Source organism: Triturus cristatus, chromosome 11, assembly GCF_964204655.1.
Source record: "Triturus cristatus chromosome 11, aTriCri1.1, whole genome shotgun sequence".
NCBI lineage: Eukaryota > Metazoa > Chordata > Amphibia > Caudata > Salamandridae > Triturus > Triturus cristatus.
The window spans coordinates 525,657,546-525,674,969 of NC_140594.1; the positions used below are offsets into that span (position 1 = coordinate 525,657,546).

Genomic DNA, 17,424 nt, shown 5'->3' on the forward strand with positions numbered 1-17,424 from the left:
TTAACTTCCCACCCTATCCCCCTATAAACCCAATAACCTGCTACTACACTATAAATTACTAATATCAATTACATAAAAAATTCTAAATCACTTAAAATTACATCCTATATTTAAATAAAAAAATGATCAATGATACAAATAAAAACACATACAAGTAATATATGAACTAAAACACATTAAAATAATTAAAAAACAATACTATTTGCAACATATTTTTGAAAACGATATTGCTTACCTGAAAACAATCATATTCTCGACAAGGATTTAACAATATTTTTTTTCCAATATTTCTGTTTCGATATCTACAACTCGATATTTTGCCCAAATACCTATTTATCGTGGCCTGATGGCTCCTGAGTGAATGATTTTATAGCAAAAGAGAACATGGAGGTACAATTTGCATATGTGGATGTGGCTATGAAATTGGTGAGGCAATGGGGTCCAGGGGGAGAATTTGCCAAATGTGACTTTAAATTTGCCTTTCGGCCGGGAGTAGCTAAGATGGGGACAGCTAAAACCGTGCACACTGCTGTTTACACTAGGCGGATATCTGCTTCTGCGAATCTGTGGCACTGCTGCCTAATGAGGGCTTACTTTATATCCCTATTTGAGCTCCGGCGAGCTGAGGCTAGGCCCAGTGATTTTGGTGGGGTTTGGGCATTTGTGGAGGCGTGCTACCGACCTCCAGGTGGCACTTGTGACTCGGTGGCTTGCAGTCTACTGGCGCCCAGAGCCCGAGGGCCAGCATGGTTTCCTGTACCCTGTTTTACCAACCGGACCCAGGAGACAGGTGACACAAATGGGCTGGTGGCTCACGGAGGACCCTACACGTTGACTCCCATCTTGCTGGCTACAACTTGTGTTCAATCCTTGGTCCTGTGTTTGGGACCCTTTCTTAGTGAGGGCCTCATAGCAAGTGGACCCTTGGGACAGAATTGCTGAGCGAGGAAAGCACCCCCTCCACCATAAGCGCTACACGCTGTTGAGGTGAGGTGATCACATTACATGCTGCGAGTGGCCCCAAATGGGTCCTACTTTCTGTCCTTGCTGATGGTGGGGATAAACTCTAGAGTGCTCTATCTAAGGTATGCCAATCTGGGAGAGGGCCCAGTTATCCTGATTGCCTGTCTGCCAGGCAGTACTGTGTGCGAGGGTCCCTGCTGGGCTCTCCTAGAGGGCCAAGACTGAGGCACTCCCTACCTGTTGCTCAATGAATATATTTAAGGTGCTGGAACGATGGTGAGACCCTATCCTTCACACTCCCTGTAAGACTTGATTGTTGCTTCTCAACCCCACTGTAACATGATGGGAAAACCAGAACTACCAGGACTCTGAACTCTGAAACCTTGGTCCCGCCCTCAACCTCCTCCAACCAAACCATGGGCACCACCTAAACTCGATAAGCATTCAGAGCAATTCAAGAAGGTTCCTATTCCCACTCAGGACACTAAAATGTCTCTGGAAGTGAAAATAGACGCTGATCTCTGGATGTGAACTTGGGCCTCTCATTTCATTGATTTAGGTCCTCTGCTTGCCAAACGTATGATCATTCGTAGATGGAAGTTATCGTCTCCCCTAGGAGCACTCTATGAAAACCTGGTCTCAGGCTGAGAGTGTAGCCCTGAGCAGAGAGGAGGTCAGGGGCCTGCACAAATAGCCTATCTTATCCAGCTAGGGTAACCTAATAATCGAATTTCAATCTGCCAGGTGTAGAGGATCTCTCGGGGCCCTCGAGCCTCAGCATCGTCGCTATCCACTCGGGTGACTACACAGGGCAGTGTGCTGTGAGTTCTTAGAGCAACAAATGCAAAAGAAACAAAAGATGGACGGAATGCTGAACAATGCAAACATTCATCCCCAGTCACAATGATCTGGGTTTAATCCATCGTTCTTTGGCTCACCACACCACCCCAGTTTGGACCCAGCCATATGCAAATCAGTCTTGACCTTGTGCCTCATGGGAACAGTCCAGCCTGAACAAGCCAGGTCCTCACTGGACCAGAAACAAGCATCCTGGGACCGGTTTTGGGGCATCATCCCTCATCAGCCAGGCTAGCTTGAATCCAGTGGTGCAGTGAGCACAGGACCCACATCTGGGCATCCCCTTCCCACTTAGAGCGACAAATGGGAAAAGAAACAAATGATGGACGGAATGCTGAACAATGCAATCATTCACCTCAAGTCACAAAGAACTGGGTTTAATCCATCATTCTTTTGCTCACCATGTCACCCCACTTTGGACCCAGCCATCTGCAAATCAGTCTTGACCCTGTGCCTTATGGGAACAGTCCAGCCCGAACTGTGAAGCCAGGTCCTCCCTGGACCAGAAACAAGCATCCAGGGCCCGGTTTGGGGCATCACCCCTCATCATCCAGGCCAGCTTGAATCCAGTGGTGCAGTGAGCTCGAGACCCATGTTTGGGCATACCCTTCCCACTTACAGCAACAAAAGCAAAAAGAAACAAATGTTGGAAGGAATGCTGAACAATGCAAACATTCACCCCCAGTCACAAAGATCTGGGTTTAATCCATTGTTCTTTTGCTCACCATGCCACCCCAGTTTGGACCCAGCCATATGCAAATCAGTATTGACCCTGTGCCTCATGGGAACAGTTCAGCCTGAACTGCCAAACGAGGTCCTCCCTCGACCGTAAACAAGCATCCTGGGACTGATTCCAGGGCATCACCCCCAATCAGCCAGCCTAGCTTGAATCCAATGTTGCAGTGAGCATGGGACCCACATCTGTGCATAGTCTTCCCACTTAGAGGGACAAATGCAAAAAGAAAGAAATGATGGTCGGAATGCTGAACAATGCAATCATTCACCTCAAGTCACAAAGATCTGGGTTTAATCCATCGTTCTTTTGCTCACCATGCCACCCCACTTTGGACCCAGCCATCTGCAAATCAGTCTTGACCTTGTGCCTCATGGGAACAGTCCGGCCCGAACTGCCAAACCAGGTCCTCCCTGGACCAGAAACAAGCATCCTGGGACTGGTACCAGGGCATCACCCCATATCAGCCAGGCTAGCTTGAATCTAATGTTGCAGTGAGCACGGGACCCACATCTGGGCATACTCTTCCCACTTAGAGCGACAAATGCAAAAAGAAAAAAATGATGGTCGGAATGCTGAACAATGCAATCATTCACCTCAAGTCACAAAGATCTGGGTTTAATCCATTGTTCTTTTGCTCACCATGCTACCCCACTTTGGACCCAGCCATCTGCAAATCAGTCTTGACCCTGTGCCTCATGGGAACAGTCCAGCGCGAACTGCCAAGCCAGGTGATCCCTGGACCAGAAACAAGCATCCAGGGACCGGTTTTGGGGCATCACCCCTCATCAGCCAGGCTAGCATGAATCCAGTGGCGCAGTGAGCTCGAGGCTCATGTTTGGGCATACCCTTCCCACTTAGAGCAATAAATGCAGAAAAAAACAAATGTTGAACGGAATGCTGAAAAATGCAAACATTCACCCCCAGTCACAAAGATCTGGGTTTAATCCATTGTTCTTTTGCTCACCATGCCACTCCAGTTTGGACCCAGCCATATGCAAATCAGTATTGACCCTGTGCCTCATGGGAACAGTCCAGCCCAAACTGCCAAACCAGGTCCTCCCTGGACCAGAAACAAGCATCCTGGGACTGATTCCAGGGCATCACCCCTCACCAGTCAGGCTAGCTTGAATCCAATGTTGCAGTTGGCACAGGACCCACATCTAGGCATACTCTTCCCACTTAGAGCAACAAATGCAAAAAGAAACAAATGATGGTCGGAATGATGAACAATGTAATCATTCATCCCCAGGCACAAAGATCTGGGTTTAATCCATTGTTCTTCTGCTCACCACGCCACCCCAGTTTTGACCCAGCCATACGCAAATCAGTCTTGACCCTGTGCCTCATGGGAACAGTCCAGCCGAACAGCCAAGCCAGGTCCTTCCTGGAATGGAAACAAGCATCCTGGGACCAGTTTCGGGGCATCACCCCTCATCAGCCAGGGTAGGGATGTTTACAATGGCAGCTTGTGCTGCAGGTCTTTTCCGCCCGCCGCACAAGCTGCCACTGAAAGCCGGATATGCATCCTAATTTTGCGGTCGGATCCGCCAACCTATGGTCGGGGGGTTCCAATCCGCAATTGAGTCCCATCATGTTTAGGCCCAATGTTGCAGTCCATAGAAAGATATTTGGTTACATGTAATGTTACAGATTACCATAGTAGACAAGATTTTTGGTATTGGTCACCTACTCTGACAAACCGAGGCAGCAGAGTTTCACCGTGTGGATTCTTGTGATGCCCTTTTGAGAGGGGTTGTATATTGTTTTGCCAACAGTACTTTTGTACATATCTGTAATTTTACATTTGTATACATATTGATTGCCAGTTTATGCACACTATATTAAGCCTGTGTTGTATATAGTGTGAAGTAATTGGGAAAGGCTAGGGGCCTTATTGATTCACTGAAAAAAGTGATGTTGGATTCCTTATGTGTAATGTGTTTATAAGAGAAAGTAGGTAGGCCTTACTTACTCATTGTGAAGAGCATGCGTTAAAGGCAATAGACCTTTTAAGGGTAAACTGTGTGAAAGCCTGGAGGCAGGTATTTTGTTAAATGGAATCCTGCAGATTATATTAATAAGCAAGGGCTTTGGTGTCCCACCCAAACAAACCACAATTTGCACTATGGTTAATCCTAATAGGCTCTGTTAGTAGGAATTTTATATTGTTTTGACAGCCTCATTATATACATATGTGTAATTTTATTATGTGATACTTGAGGGTTGCCTTGTGGGAAGGCCTATAACCAGCATAGTAGGTCTGAGTTGGATATGGTAACCAGTTATTGATAACAGCTAGAAGCCTGATTGGTTCACTAGAAAGTGTTATATTCCATATAGGTACCCTATATAGGCACAGGTCACATTGCAACCTTTCACCTATATTCTTCCCTACACTACATACATAATGGTTCTTAGGGACTGACCTTTTACCTAGATACAACACCGCATTCAGAACACAGGTTTTTCGCTAGTTCTAATCCCATACATTATGCATGAGGCTTTTTGGAAGCACAGCAAGATTAACAGCAGGACTAACATCTTCTGTATAATATATAACGTTCAGGCCCGAGGTCATCCTTTAGGCCGACACAGTAACACAGCAAGGTAGGACCCCTGAGGAGACATATGGGTATATATACATCACATCTTACTTAGAAAGACAGAGGAGACCGAGACTTCCTGGCTGACACACTGACCAGAGACACAGAGGTGCCTGCATGCAGACGCTCCAGCTAGCAGTGGTCTAACATCCCTCGCGGGGTGTCCAACTCGAGACCAGGATAGGGTCCCATATTCTCTCATTCTCAGGTAGTGGGGTTGACTAGATCCTAGAGGGATTCTTGGCATAACACCTACGCAGATGCTAGGTACATTAGGTACATCTAGTTAGGGAGGCATCGTAGGAGTATGCACTTCTGATCATATGTTTTATATACTTGTATGTATTTATGATTGATACAAAATGGTAGAACTTTACCATCCGTTTACTTTCGTAGTACTTATAATCATATACCTTTGCTACTGTCTAATGGTTGTTGCAGCTCATCTATTCTACACTAGAACAACTGTTCAATAAAATCTTATTGAAATGCCCAGCCTGTTTATTCGGTGTATCTCTCTGAGACAAACTAAGTGAGCACGAGTGACTGAGCGAAAGGTAGTATATTGTTTCCCAATTCTGAGGGATAAGGGTTGTCATGTTCTGAGGTTGCCAAGAACTATTTCTCCCCAATAAGAGGAGATTCTAGTGGCACTGTGAGCTAGCTGATACAGACAGGCTAACGTATCCGGTGAGGGTGCACAGAATCAGTCTGCCACCAGTCCCACAGTTTATGTTATCTAAACTCGCAGATCCTGTATAGGTAATATAGGAACAACACGACAAAATATTTCGGATGCCATAGATCTGATCTATTTATTAGGAAAATGTATGACAAACGCAATAGGCATGACACATTGATTGTGAAACACATTTTTTAAAGTCCATAGGTTTTTAAGGAGGGATTGTTCTTTCTCTCTAATAAAGCCTACATATAGGTATTTTGTTAAATAAAATGTCACAATTTACATTTGTAGAGAAGGATTTCGGTGTTGGTTACCACCACTGACAACCCTTAAGGGGAGAAGATTTGCACTGTAATAATTCTTGCTAGAATATCTTCTTAGCTGTCTGTCAGGATCCTGTAACAAAGAAAATAATTTAATAATACATAAATTGATATATATCAATATCTATCCATATAGGTACATAGTTGGCCTTTGGGTCATGTCTGTTCTGCCAGTGGTCTGTCTGAGTGTCATTTACACTCTGCTTCCATCCATTACAGGGTTCCCCATTGGGGAATGGTTCAGTCCACCTCAGTTATTGGCTCTGTTAAGTACAACATTTTCTAAACACAAGTGTACAACCTCCTGAAAATGAGTCTCCTTCAGAGTAAGGGCTGGTTGGCTTGTCCTTTAATGTTCAATGTTCTCCTTTTATAGTTCCCCTTTCATTTTTTTGATTCTCCGCTTGTTATTTTAATTGATCTTTAACCAATACTACAGCTCTCAAGGCAGTGCTAACCGGTCACTTGCTTGCCGCAGATTCATCTTAAGCACACTGCATCCCACCAGGCCAATTCCTCTCATCCATGGGAACATGATGGACTGCTGATGTCCATAGTGTATCCTATGTTTTACCATTCCAAGATGTCACACCTGCTGGTTCTAAATTTGGTGGCTATGTTGGAACTTTAAAACTATGACAGGCTATTTAAAATAACTCTGCAAGAAGAACACCTGCTACTATATTTAGTTATGTTATTGCAAACATATGACCACTGTGTTTACCAGGGAGCAAGCAGGCTATCTTTTTTCTACTTGATTTCTTTTACTTTTTGTGTGGATTTAGTGTTGTGTTTTATTAGAATTGTGCATGAGGGTGAATGCACACATCAGTGAGTGGATGGAAAAATGGATGCATGAATGCAAAGATGAGTGACAGATTATATGCATGATGACCTATTGAGTGCCTAAACCCATTGTGACACAACATGCACTTTCTTTCATAAGACAGACCTATTGGCATTGCCAGTTATTATTTTGTATACTTAAGTTACACTTACCAATAAAAGAAATCTTAGCAATTCCTCTGTCTGTACAATTGTGATTGCTGTCCAATCACATTGATGCAATGGAATAAACAAACTCTAAAACCTGAGCAGTTTGTAAAAGTGCATCTTGTGTAATTCACTGCTGTGGCTATAGGGTTATGCGCAGGTCAGTGACAGTATTTTTTTAAAATTTGTTTAGCATGCTAACGAGTTAGTGCGATTTCACTCTTACCCTGGCCCCACACGTCTTCACACTGGGTCCTCAGCGTAGGGCAGTTTCCCATATTACAATATCCTTCTCCTTTGTTGCAAGGGAAGCCACTGACTCGAAAACGGTCACTCGTGCAGTTGGAAGATTTTCCATCACAGAAATCAGTCAAGTCACAATCATCTTTACTTGGCCGGCACACAGCACCAATTTCTTTGAACTGCGCAGAAAATCAAAGGAAAACAGCTATTATATACACGTTTTCCAAAAATGCCTAGTTTGCTACTTTGTTATTTATTACATTTTGGTATTGTACCCTGGTCAAACAGGATGACTTTAGAAGCCATCCCAGAGTCATTGAATGATCATCCAACTACGTTAGAAGTCATTTTCTTGTCATTCAACATCATGAAGCTCTTGAAGTCATCAGCAAAGTTTAGAAACTTGCCCTGACAATTTGAGGATGACTTGAAAATTAGTACCTGATGACTTCACAGGGTGTGGTTGTTCCTGATCATCTAAGAATGACTTGAAAATTCGTATTCGATCACTTCACAAGATGAGTTTGTTTATGATGTTTTGATGATTTGAAAATGAGTACAGATTACTTCACATGCGCTATTTGCATTTAACAGGAGCACAGGGTTTATGATGGTTTGGGGGAAATTTGCTGATTATTTATTGAGCATGTCCACCATTTTGGTTTTATGTATTAAAATATTAAATATATCTTTTATTATATGCAGATAAGCATCCAGTGTCAGATAACTGTGTTTTAGATAAATCACAGTTAATATTTTACAGGCTTTTTTTGTACTTGTAAAAAAAAAAATACATTTTATTAAAACAAAGATCCCATTATTAAAATGATGTACAGTTAATATTAATAATGCAAATGAAGCATTGAAGGCAGGACCACTGAGATGAAGTTGAAATGTAGTATGCAATAATGCAGCAGAGTAGACTGAATAAAACAGCAGGATGAGGCAAATTGTGGCGCATATAATGGAATCAAAAAGGGCAAAATTACGAAGAATTAGCATTTGTCTAAATACACGCATATGCAGCAGTATTTAAACCATTCTGCACCCCAACATTGCTGCACGGCCTACTTCCCAAAAGCAAACCCAAATGACCTATTTTTGATTCTGCTCAACTCACATACATAAAGGCAGTTATGTGGCTAAAAACTGGGCGATGCCACAGACATAGATGCAAGATTACATGTTGCCATTGACCCTGGATGCCAATTTGTAAGCCTGCATTACATATATTCCATTGCGGTGCTCGAAATGCAGGGACTCACCATCAAAACAGCTGTACCCTTCAAGAACTGCCCATTAAATGCACCGTTTCACAGAATTGTAGGGAAATAGACATTTAAGAAAGACCAGTGTCGTACTTTGGTATTTGGGACCACGTAGAAGACAGGGCCCTACCCCTGTTTATTCATGTATTAGCAAACCGCGATTGGTCAATGCGGTATTTACAAGCGCTTTGCATAACGTCCCATTGCCAAATGCACTATGTATACGTTATTCTACATTGACTCCGTGGGTTCCATCTTGGAGCGATGGCCATCTTAATAAGTTGCCCTCACATAGACAAACACATTATAAGCCTTTAGAATACATGTGCTTTCTGCTTGACTTCTCCATGACCTGGGCAGCTGGTCTCCGCTGCCCCAGGTCAGTCCGGTCTCACGAGCTCCCCTTCCTCCGGCCACCTGTGATTAGCATCAGGGCTTGACACACCATAAAGTCCTTTCATCGTGCACAAGCCTCCGGCTAATCACTTTCGCACCTGCTTGTTCCTGCTTATGGCCTGTTTCTCAAAACAGGAGATGCTCATGTTTATTGGGGTCAGATGTGGGATCTGAGCCTTGCTCGGTAAATAATTGCGGGCTGGCTGAACTGAAATGTGAGATTGCAATCATGACTCTGTTTGTTCTTTGAAGTAAAATATGTGAATGACCAACTGCAAGAGAAGGGCGGTGTTGCCCGGAGCATAATATGCATTATAAAAGAGAACACTGGTTTTCGTTCTGCAGACTGCCTCATTCAGTTGCTAAGGCTTCTGTGCGACGTAGTCTCACTCATTTGAGTTTAATAAAGATGTCTTTTCATATTTCAGCTTCTGTTGCCAAGTTCTTTGTGATATTATCAAGACATGCAGACTTTTATAATACCACATCAGGAAGTACTGTAAGTCATAGGGTGCTACCCCTAGCACCTCTGGAGTCTCAAAAATTGGAGTACTTCAGTTGGCGCCCACCAGCTAGGGCCTCATCAAAGAAGTGACTTTCTGTGGGAGTGATCTGGTCAGGAGACTGAAATCTACTGGAAGGACAGAACGGGATTCTACCAAGAAGGTACTCTGTGCACAGGGATTCTGGAGATTCTTTGATTATGTAGTCCGGTATATTTCTGCTCTTCCTGATTTTGATCCTCCACATGATGTCACTCAAAAGGTGAGAAAAAGAACCCAATTGGCGTGAGTATTATAAAAGACGTTTGGGCATGTAGAACTTGACAATTAGAATTTGGATAACATTTTGATTATTAAGAATAAGAATTAAGTATAAGTGGGTCGCTCCCAGTCAATTTGGTTCTTTGGGTCTTTAATTTGGTTATCGCAATTACCAAAGCCGAGGGGTTGGTTTCTTGGTTTCTGATTTGGTCATTGCAATTACCAAAACTGAGGGTCTCGCATATTTGCGAGTTTATTGGTAGAGATAAACCCTTGAAGTTTTGAAGCTAGATTAGTGAGCTATAAGATGCCTGATCTTAGCAAATTTGGAAATGTAGCTTTGGAATTACGAAATTTGTGCTGGCCAGCTTTTGGTTTGTATAGGTTTGGATATGCGAATTGCAATTTGCGTAGGCAGGTAATGAGGAGATATTTCTCCATTTGGTTTTGATTATAATACTTGCGTTTTCAGCAGTATTTTTGGCATGCCTGTTTTGTAAGCTCACATGGAAATATGTGTTGCTTTTTGTTTTGAAAGGTACCATAGTGTGGGAAATACCTAAATAGGTTAGATTTAGAAACATATTTCTTCCTTGGTGATTTTGTATCCCCAGGGAATTAAAATATGACATAATACAAAACAAGGATCCTTAGTTCTGCGCAGTTTCATGAATGAGGATATGCACAACGATTTTGTGTGGTGTTCTGCTAGGCAGAGCTAGTGAATTGAGCGCATTCGCTGCTTCTTGGACATGCATCTGTCTGTGGGGCTGTTTATGCAGCCTTTTGGAACACTATTGAAAAGTGTTGCTTGTAAATATGACCTACAACCAGTATTTGCAAATGGTTTGTTTCAAGTATAGTCTGTAAGCTGTTCTTTCTTTCTGTCATGCGTATTGATTTGTAAGTCAACTGTGTGTTTAAATGTCTGTGGTTTTTTTATCATTAGTGCAACTTCCGTAAGTAAATTGCGACGGCGCTATTTGTGAAAAATGGCTAAAGCGCGCTGTATTGTCTGTTTAACCCTTTTCTGTTTATGTCTGAAATGAGCTCAATGTGTGTTTGTGGGTCTTCTGATGTTTTCGGTCTGTTAAATAAATTGCTGGTTAGTTAATATCAAGTAGAAACTTAGGAAAAAAATCCAGAAATGAACAATGTGATGTGCTAAAATAGCTATGTGTTGCTCTTTAATTTATAGAATGAGCAATTGTGCCCATATACAAAACTGCCGCTAAATGCTTTAGGGATAAAATTAGAACCACATTCAATAGATATATATAAGGCCCCAAAAACGAAATTATCTATTTTTGCAAAAGTAAATAAATTTACAGCATTTTCCTTAGATGCATTGTATTAAATGTTCATAGGCAAACTTTTCAGCTGCAGTATATTTGATAGGAATGCTCCTTCAGCCAGCACTTTCCCAGTTAAACACGGGTGGAATTTGGCAGAACCGTCTTTTTAAATGAAAGTGGCGCAAAAATGTGGCGCGTTTCAAATTGGGCTTATGCGCTTAGGCTTGTGAGTTAAATGTGTCCAAAATGATAGGCAAGGGATGCAGCTTGCTTTTTATACATGGAATTATCACAAAAACGAATAATTGGGATTTTAAAAAAAGAAAATTATTAATCATGGGAAAAATTATTTTAAAAAATAAGTGCTTTTCAAAATCGTTTTTTGATATTTATAAAGCTTAATACTCATACTATGACCTCCTAGCATTAAAATTTGATTTAAGTTGTGTTGCATCACTAAAATGACAAGCATTCGCGCGTACAATTTTCCCTTGGCGCAGGCGCAAACAAGCTCATTTTTATACAGTATAAGTTATTATTTCCAATGCCTGACTCATGGGTTATGTAATAGACATTCTGGTAATGCATATTACGCCAGAAAATTGTAGGATATTCATTTTTTAATGCTTAAAATATCAAAATCGAATTTGGGTAAAAAAGACTGTTTCAATTGCATTTTCTTTCATTCAGAGTGCTGTTTAAAGTGTCCCAGGCTTCAGTAAACGCATACGTTTAGGTTTTGATATATATTTACAGGTTGTGCCTTCTTATGATTCAATGAGTCAATGTGCCAGTACAAAGGCTTGTTTTAATATCAGGGTTGAAGGTTCTAACTTTAGCTGTGTCTGTCACGATACCACTGAACATGCTATGAAAAACAAGACCTTGTTAAAAACTTGGGGAAATTAAATAAAATATGGTGTCGCAACCCGCAACTATTTGATGTTAATACAAAACGGCCTTAATGGAGTTAGCACCCACATAGAGAAAGAGAAATGGAGAATTGTTTTTTGATGAAGGAAAAGGAGGATGTTTGTGAGCAGGTACGTGATGAAGTGAGTAATGATAGAGGGGTGGAGACATGTAGAACTACGGTTATAGGAACTGGGTAATACGTAGGAAGGAGAAGAACAATTGGGAAAATACAATGTCGTGGAGGGAAGAGAGATGATGAAGGGGAGTAATAAAGACATGAAGAGTAGCATGAGGAAGGTTGTATTGACGAAGGGAATAAAGAGGAATATGGTACCGGTTTGAGTAAGTAGGAGAGGAAATATGAGATTGCAGGTTCTAGCAGTAGGGGTGAAAATATTGTGATTACCTGGCGGGAGGCACTGAGTGTCATATGCTAATGTAAAAGGGACTAACAGAGCTCGAATAAAGGCAAATGACTAAATGATGAAGAAAATATCAAAACTCGTGAATACAATTCACTTAAGTTGATGAAATGTATACCATTGCATAGGATTACAACAAGCATTTATTCTAAAAACTGGTATGTGTGTTATTAAGTCTTGTGAATTATTACCAGTACATGTAGTTTAACAATCTGGGAATAGGGATAATTTTTTTAGCGCCTAAAAAGGAGAAATTATTTTTCAACATAGAGCGAATTATTGTAAGTTAGGAGGGATTAGGAAGGCCTTCTGGCTTTGACGAATTCAGAGTGTCAGAAGCTGGGGGTTGGGAGCTGCAGAGCAACTCGGTCAGGCTGCTGAGATGCTATCTTTAGTGTAAACAATGAGTAGGCTGCCACGTTGACTTTTATGACCTTTTAAATTAGGGCCTTGCCTCTGTGGAATGCAGAATGCCCTTGCTACACGGGCCTCTAAAGGTGGGGTTTCTGGTTTCTCCATAGCATCACTAAAACTAAAGAACTTAATTCCACCGGGAAAAGGGGTTTCCTTTGAAAGTCCAAACATCATGTTAAATGCTTTGCTGATACATTGGTGCTCTAAAAAAAAAAGAAAATAGAATGATGCCTGCTATAGTTGTTCTTATTTAACAGAAAACGAAGTGTTGCATTAAGTCTTAGACAGAAAACAAGATGCAGCCTTTTTCTAAAATTTCTTTAAGGCTACATGCCTACGTGAGAATGCATTGCCAATTAAGACTTCTTTTTCACAGTGGAAATTGTAGGTGCCAAATTACTATGGAGTGTCAGTGTAACGATTTTTTATTTCTAGAAATGTAAAACTTAAGTGGCTGGATGTTGAAAGGACTGACAAGAGGGTAACAGTTAAGTAATGCAATTTATTTTTGTGTATTTGGTTCTATCATGAATTGTTCTTGTTGGTCCTGTATGTTAGAAGAGAAACAGTAGAGTTATGTTTGACAGCAGATTTCCATTGCCTGGTGATCTACTGTCAAAAAGGAGGGTAAGTATTTTAAACCTGACAAATTAAACAGGCCCAAATATTGGGTTTTGGGTTGCAGTTTTACAGTGCATAAAGTACATGACATGGTGTTGTGTGTCACCGTTTTATTACATATGCTATTGTTTTGTCTATGCTTTTTTGTGCTTGATATACAGCAAGTATATCTGATGGCTTTACGTTTTGTTTACCTATATTGCATGGGGATAGTCATGACGATGCCCATCGCTATGCAATAGTTGGTTGAACTTGTTCTGGTTACTAAATTCCACAGCTAATGATATTTTCATGCTGTGAACATGAGAGGCAGCACTTTACCAGTGCATGTCTAAATTGGCTATAATGGTATTAAAGAAAACTAAAAGATCTACAGGATCAAAGTATGTCACCGGTCACCTGTCACGTTATACTGCCCTTCCCTTAAAGGAACAGGCAGCCCTACATTTATGTATCCTTGATTGGACCTAAGGATGAAATTATAGATCTGTGACTAAAGGTGGCCTAATTTCTATATGACATTAGGTAATGGTGTCCTGTCTCCTAAGTAGCATATGGCCTTTGCTTCTTGAAAGGAAACTAGGTTTTCATTTTTCCCTGCAGAAGGAACTGGAACATTACCTAAAGATTACCGTATATGGTGTAGTCGCCAGCGGTAGAGTTAAAACGTATGTGACTTTGGCCTTTTGTGTATCACCCGTACTCTTGGTGATGTCACATGCCTGACTACCACCCAAGTAAATTCTTGTCCTTCCTATAGATTTTTATTTTTTATTGCTTTTGTTTCTTCCCTGCCCAATGTCGCATTATGCTTAGTGATTGGGGATTTTAGTTGTGTCCTAGTTCCAATTCCCTTTTCCGTATTCCTTTCATCAGTCAGCCCATTTATTATTGTAGGTGTATTGTTCAGGTACATACTTCCAGACTGCAGTGATGCACCAGGAACCCCCATATTATGTACAATTCCCTTTTGTATGACCAGACTGGTTTCCAAGAATTTTCCTTAGGCCTGCTTCAATGTTTTCCAGCCTGACTGTCAGGATAGCGATAGCCTGGCTAACTGACTCAATATTATAGTAAGACAAGTTTTCCATACCAATAGGGGATATCTTGCGTTTACCCTTTTGAACATGACGAATTTTCAATGTCTATTTTTAATGTGGTTTTTACCCTTTTTGTTCCTGCTGCTTTAATTTTTGGTGGGATCAGATGTGTTCTAATCATGCAAATATCAGGACCCTCTAGTTCTTGTCTTTTGTTTTTATATCTGACTATTAGCCTGTGTATTGCCTAGTGCACCTGATGTGAAAGGTTTCTACATGCCTATGATAATCTGTACCATGTGATTTCTCTATTGACATGTCCTAGATAAGGAATTTAAAAACATTTATATGTAATCATTCAGGGAAAAAAAAATGTGTTTGCCCTATTAGACAATGCCACCATATGTGAAGACATCCATTTTAGATAGAATTCTCGTGTAGTTATCTACCCTTAGATGATGGAGGCTCTCACACGGAAACCCAATTGAAAAGCTTAGAGGCACTGTTTTGCCTACTGCCTTTTATTTGTGTTGCTTCCTGAGAAAGACAGTGTATTCTGGACCAAAATTGTCCCATGGCGTGTGGCCACTCCTTTGAAGGACCACAGGCCACCTGTTTACAGTCCCCTTGTTATACAACGAACTGGTTAAAGCATCACGCTTGCTTCGTCATAAGGCGTTCAACATCAGAAAAGATGGAGGAGCTGGTTTTGCCACAGAACCGGAATTTCAGTACAAAAGAGCGCCTGTCATGTGCTGGTAACCTCTGACAGTGTGCAGTCCCTTGAGCCCCTTGGCCTGAGTTTTTGGCCACACATACCCCCTCTGTTCCTTTGCTTTAATGGAAGTGCAGTGCACCGGCGGATCCAAGATTGACAGAAGGCACTACATTCCAGTGCCCATGAAAGAGCAGCCTGAGCGTCCTCTGATACCGAATGATGAGTGTTGGATCCTGAGAATGGTCCCGGGTCTGCACAAGATGATCTGTGCCCATGACCAATGAAGAGCATACTATTTGTAGTGTCTGCAGCAGAGGAAAGACACAGGTGCACTGCCTTGAAACATTGAGACCGTGAGCTGTGAGTGTTTGCCAGGAGGGCACTCCAACTGAGCAGTACTTTCTTTTTTTTCATGAAAGGCTTGAATGAAGAGGCCCATGCAAAAGAAAACAACAGAAGAAGATTTGATGGACAATAGAAGCCTGCCAGAGAGGCTTTTTGAACGGACTCTGGGCATAGGTGGTTTCACAAGAGGTTTCCGTGTGATTGTATAGACTGGGTGTTAGAAGACTGTTTGTTTTGCTGGCATTGTCTAGTATAAGCAGAATAAAATCCATTTTCTGTGGAAAGGTGCCCCCTTTTCACCTCAGAGCATTGATGAGGGTCACCACTGTTTCACCTGAACATAAAAATTATTGTTTCATTTGTAATAGTGGTCGCTACTTTCTCCCGTTGTCTAAATATTCTTAATAATGTGTTTTCTAGTGGGTTTTAAACATGACATTGTCATTTATGGGTGGGATTGTTTTTCTCTACCCAATTGACTTCTGCACCCGCTTCTCAACCTATGTCTTTTTTCCACTACTGTTTCTTTGCACTCTTTTCCTGAACATGAGCAGGTTAAAAGATTAGAATTCGTAAGCAACTCCTCTATACAGCTTCTGCATCGACACTAGTTAGTAGTAAACATCACTAACTGTTGGGGGTGTGATCTTATGCCACCTAGATAGAGGTATTCCTTATTTTGTCCTGCCATATGTGGCCTTTGTGCTACTACATGTGTCCCGTGAGAGTCGCTAAGTAATAGGATGATGCTACAGCAACATCTCCATGACTTCATGTCTATAGACCTGGACTAAGATCAGTATGAGTATAGTGATTGCCTATGTAAGGGCAAAAGGAGGGTCTGTCGTACTTTGGTATTTGGGACCACGTAGAAGACAGGGCCCTACCCCTGTTTATTCATGTATTAGCAAACCGCGATTGGTCAATGCGGTATTTACAAGCGCTTTGCATAACGTCCCATTGCCAAATGCACTATGTATACGTTATTCTACATTGACTCCGTGGGTTCCATCTTGGAGCGATGGCCATCTTAATAAGTTGCCCTCACATAGACAAACACATTATAAGCCTTTAGAATACATGTGCTTTCTGCTTGACTTCTCCATGACCTGGGCAGCTGGTCTCCGCTGCCCCAGGTCAGTCCGGTCTCACGAGCTCCCCTTCCTCCGGCCACCTGTGATTAGCATCAGGGCTTGACACACCATAAAGTCCTTTCATCGTGCACAAGCCTCCGGCTAATCACTTTCGCACCTGCTTGTTCCTGCTTATGGCCTGTTTCTCAAAACAGGAGATGCTCATGTTTATTGGGGTCAGATGTGGGATCTGAGCCTTGCTCGGTAAATAATTGCGGGCTGGCTGAACTGAAATGTGAGATTGCAATCATGACTCTGTTTGTTCTTTGAAGTAAAATATGTGAATGACCAACTGCAAGAGAAGGGCGGTGTTGCCCGGAGCATAATATGCATTATAAAAGAGAACACTGGTTTTCGTTCTGCAGACTGCCTCATTCAGTTGCTAAGGCTTCTGTGCGACGTAGTCTCACTCATTTGAGTTTAATAAAGATGTCTTTTCATATTTCAGCTTCTGTTGCCAAGTTCTTTGTGATATTATCAAGACATGCAGACTTTTATAATACCACATCAGGAAGTACTGTAAGTCATAGGGTGCTACCCCTAGCACCTCTGGAGTCTCAAAAATTGGAGTACTTCACCAGCTTTAATCTGCTTTTCGGTCAAGTATATGAGGTGAGACTAATTGACATTGCTTCCTGACAGGAATTATTTGTACTAATCTTATGCAAGGATAAAAAAAAAAAATA

The 17,424-nt window shown here is 41.7% G+C and overlaps 1 protein-coding gene across 1 annotated transcript in view; it reads right to left on the reverse strand.

Annotated features, from left to right (window-relative positions):
• LOC146784513 (zinc metalloproteinase-disintegrin-like berythractivase) overlaps positions 1–17,424 on the reverse strand; it is a 2,362,040-nt gene that overhangs the window by 205,346 nt on the left and 2,139,270 nt on the right. The window contains exon 14 of the mRNA XM_085632969.1: positions 7,388–7,583. Within this exon, the coding sequence (XP_085489095.1) occupies positions 7,388–7,583 (196 nt within the window). The remainder of the gene's footprint in view (positions 1–7,387; positions 7,584–17,424) is intronic.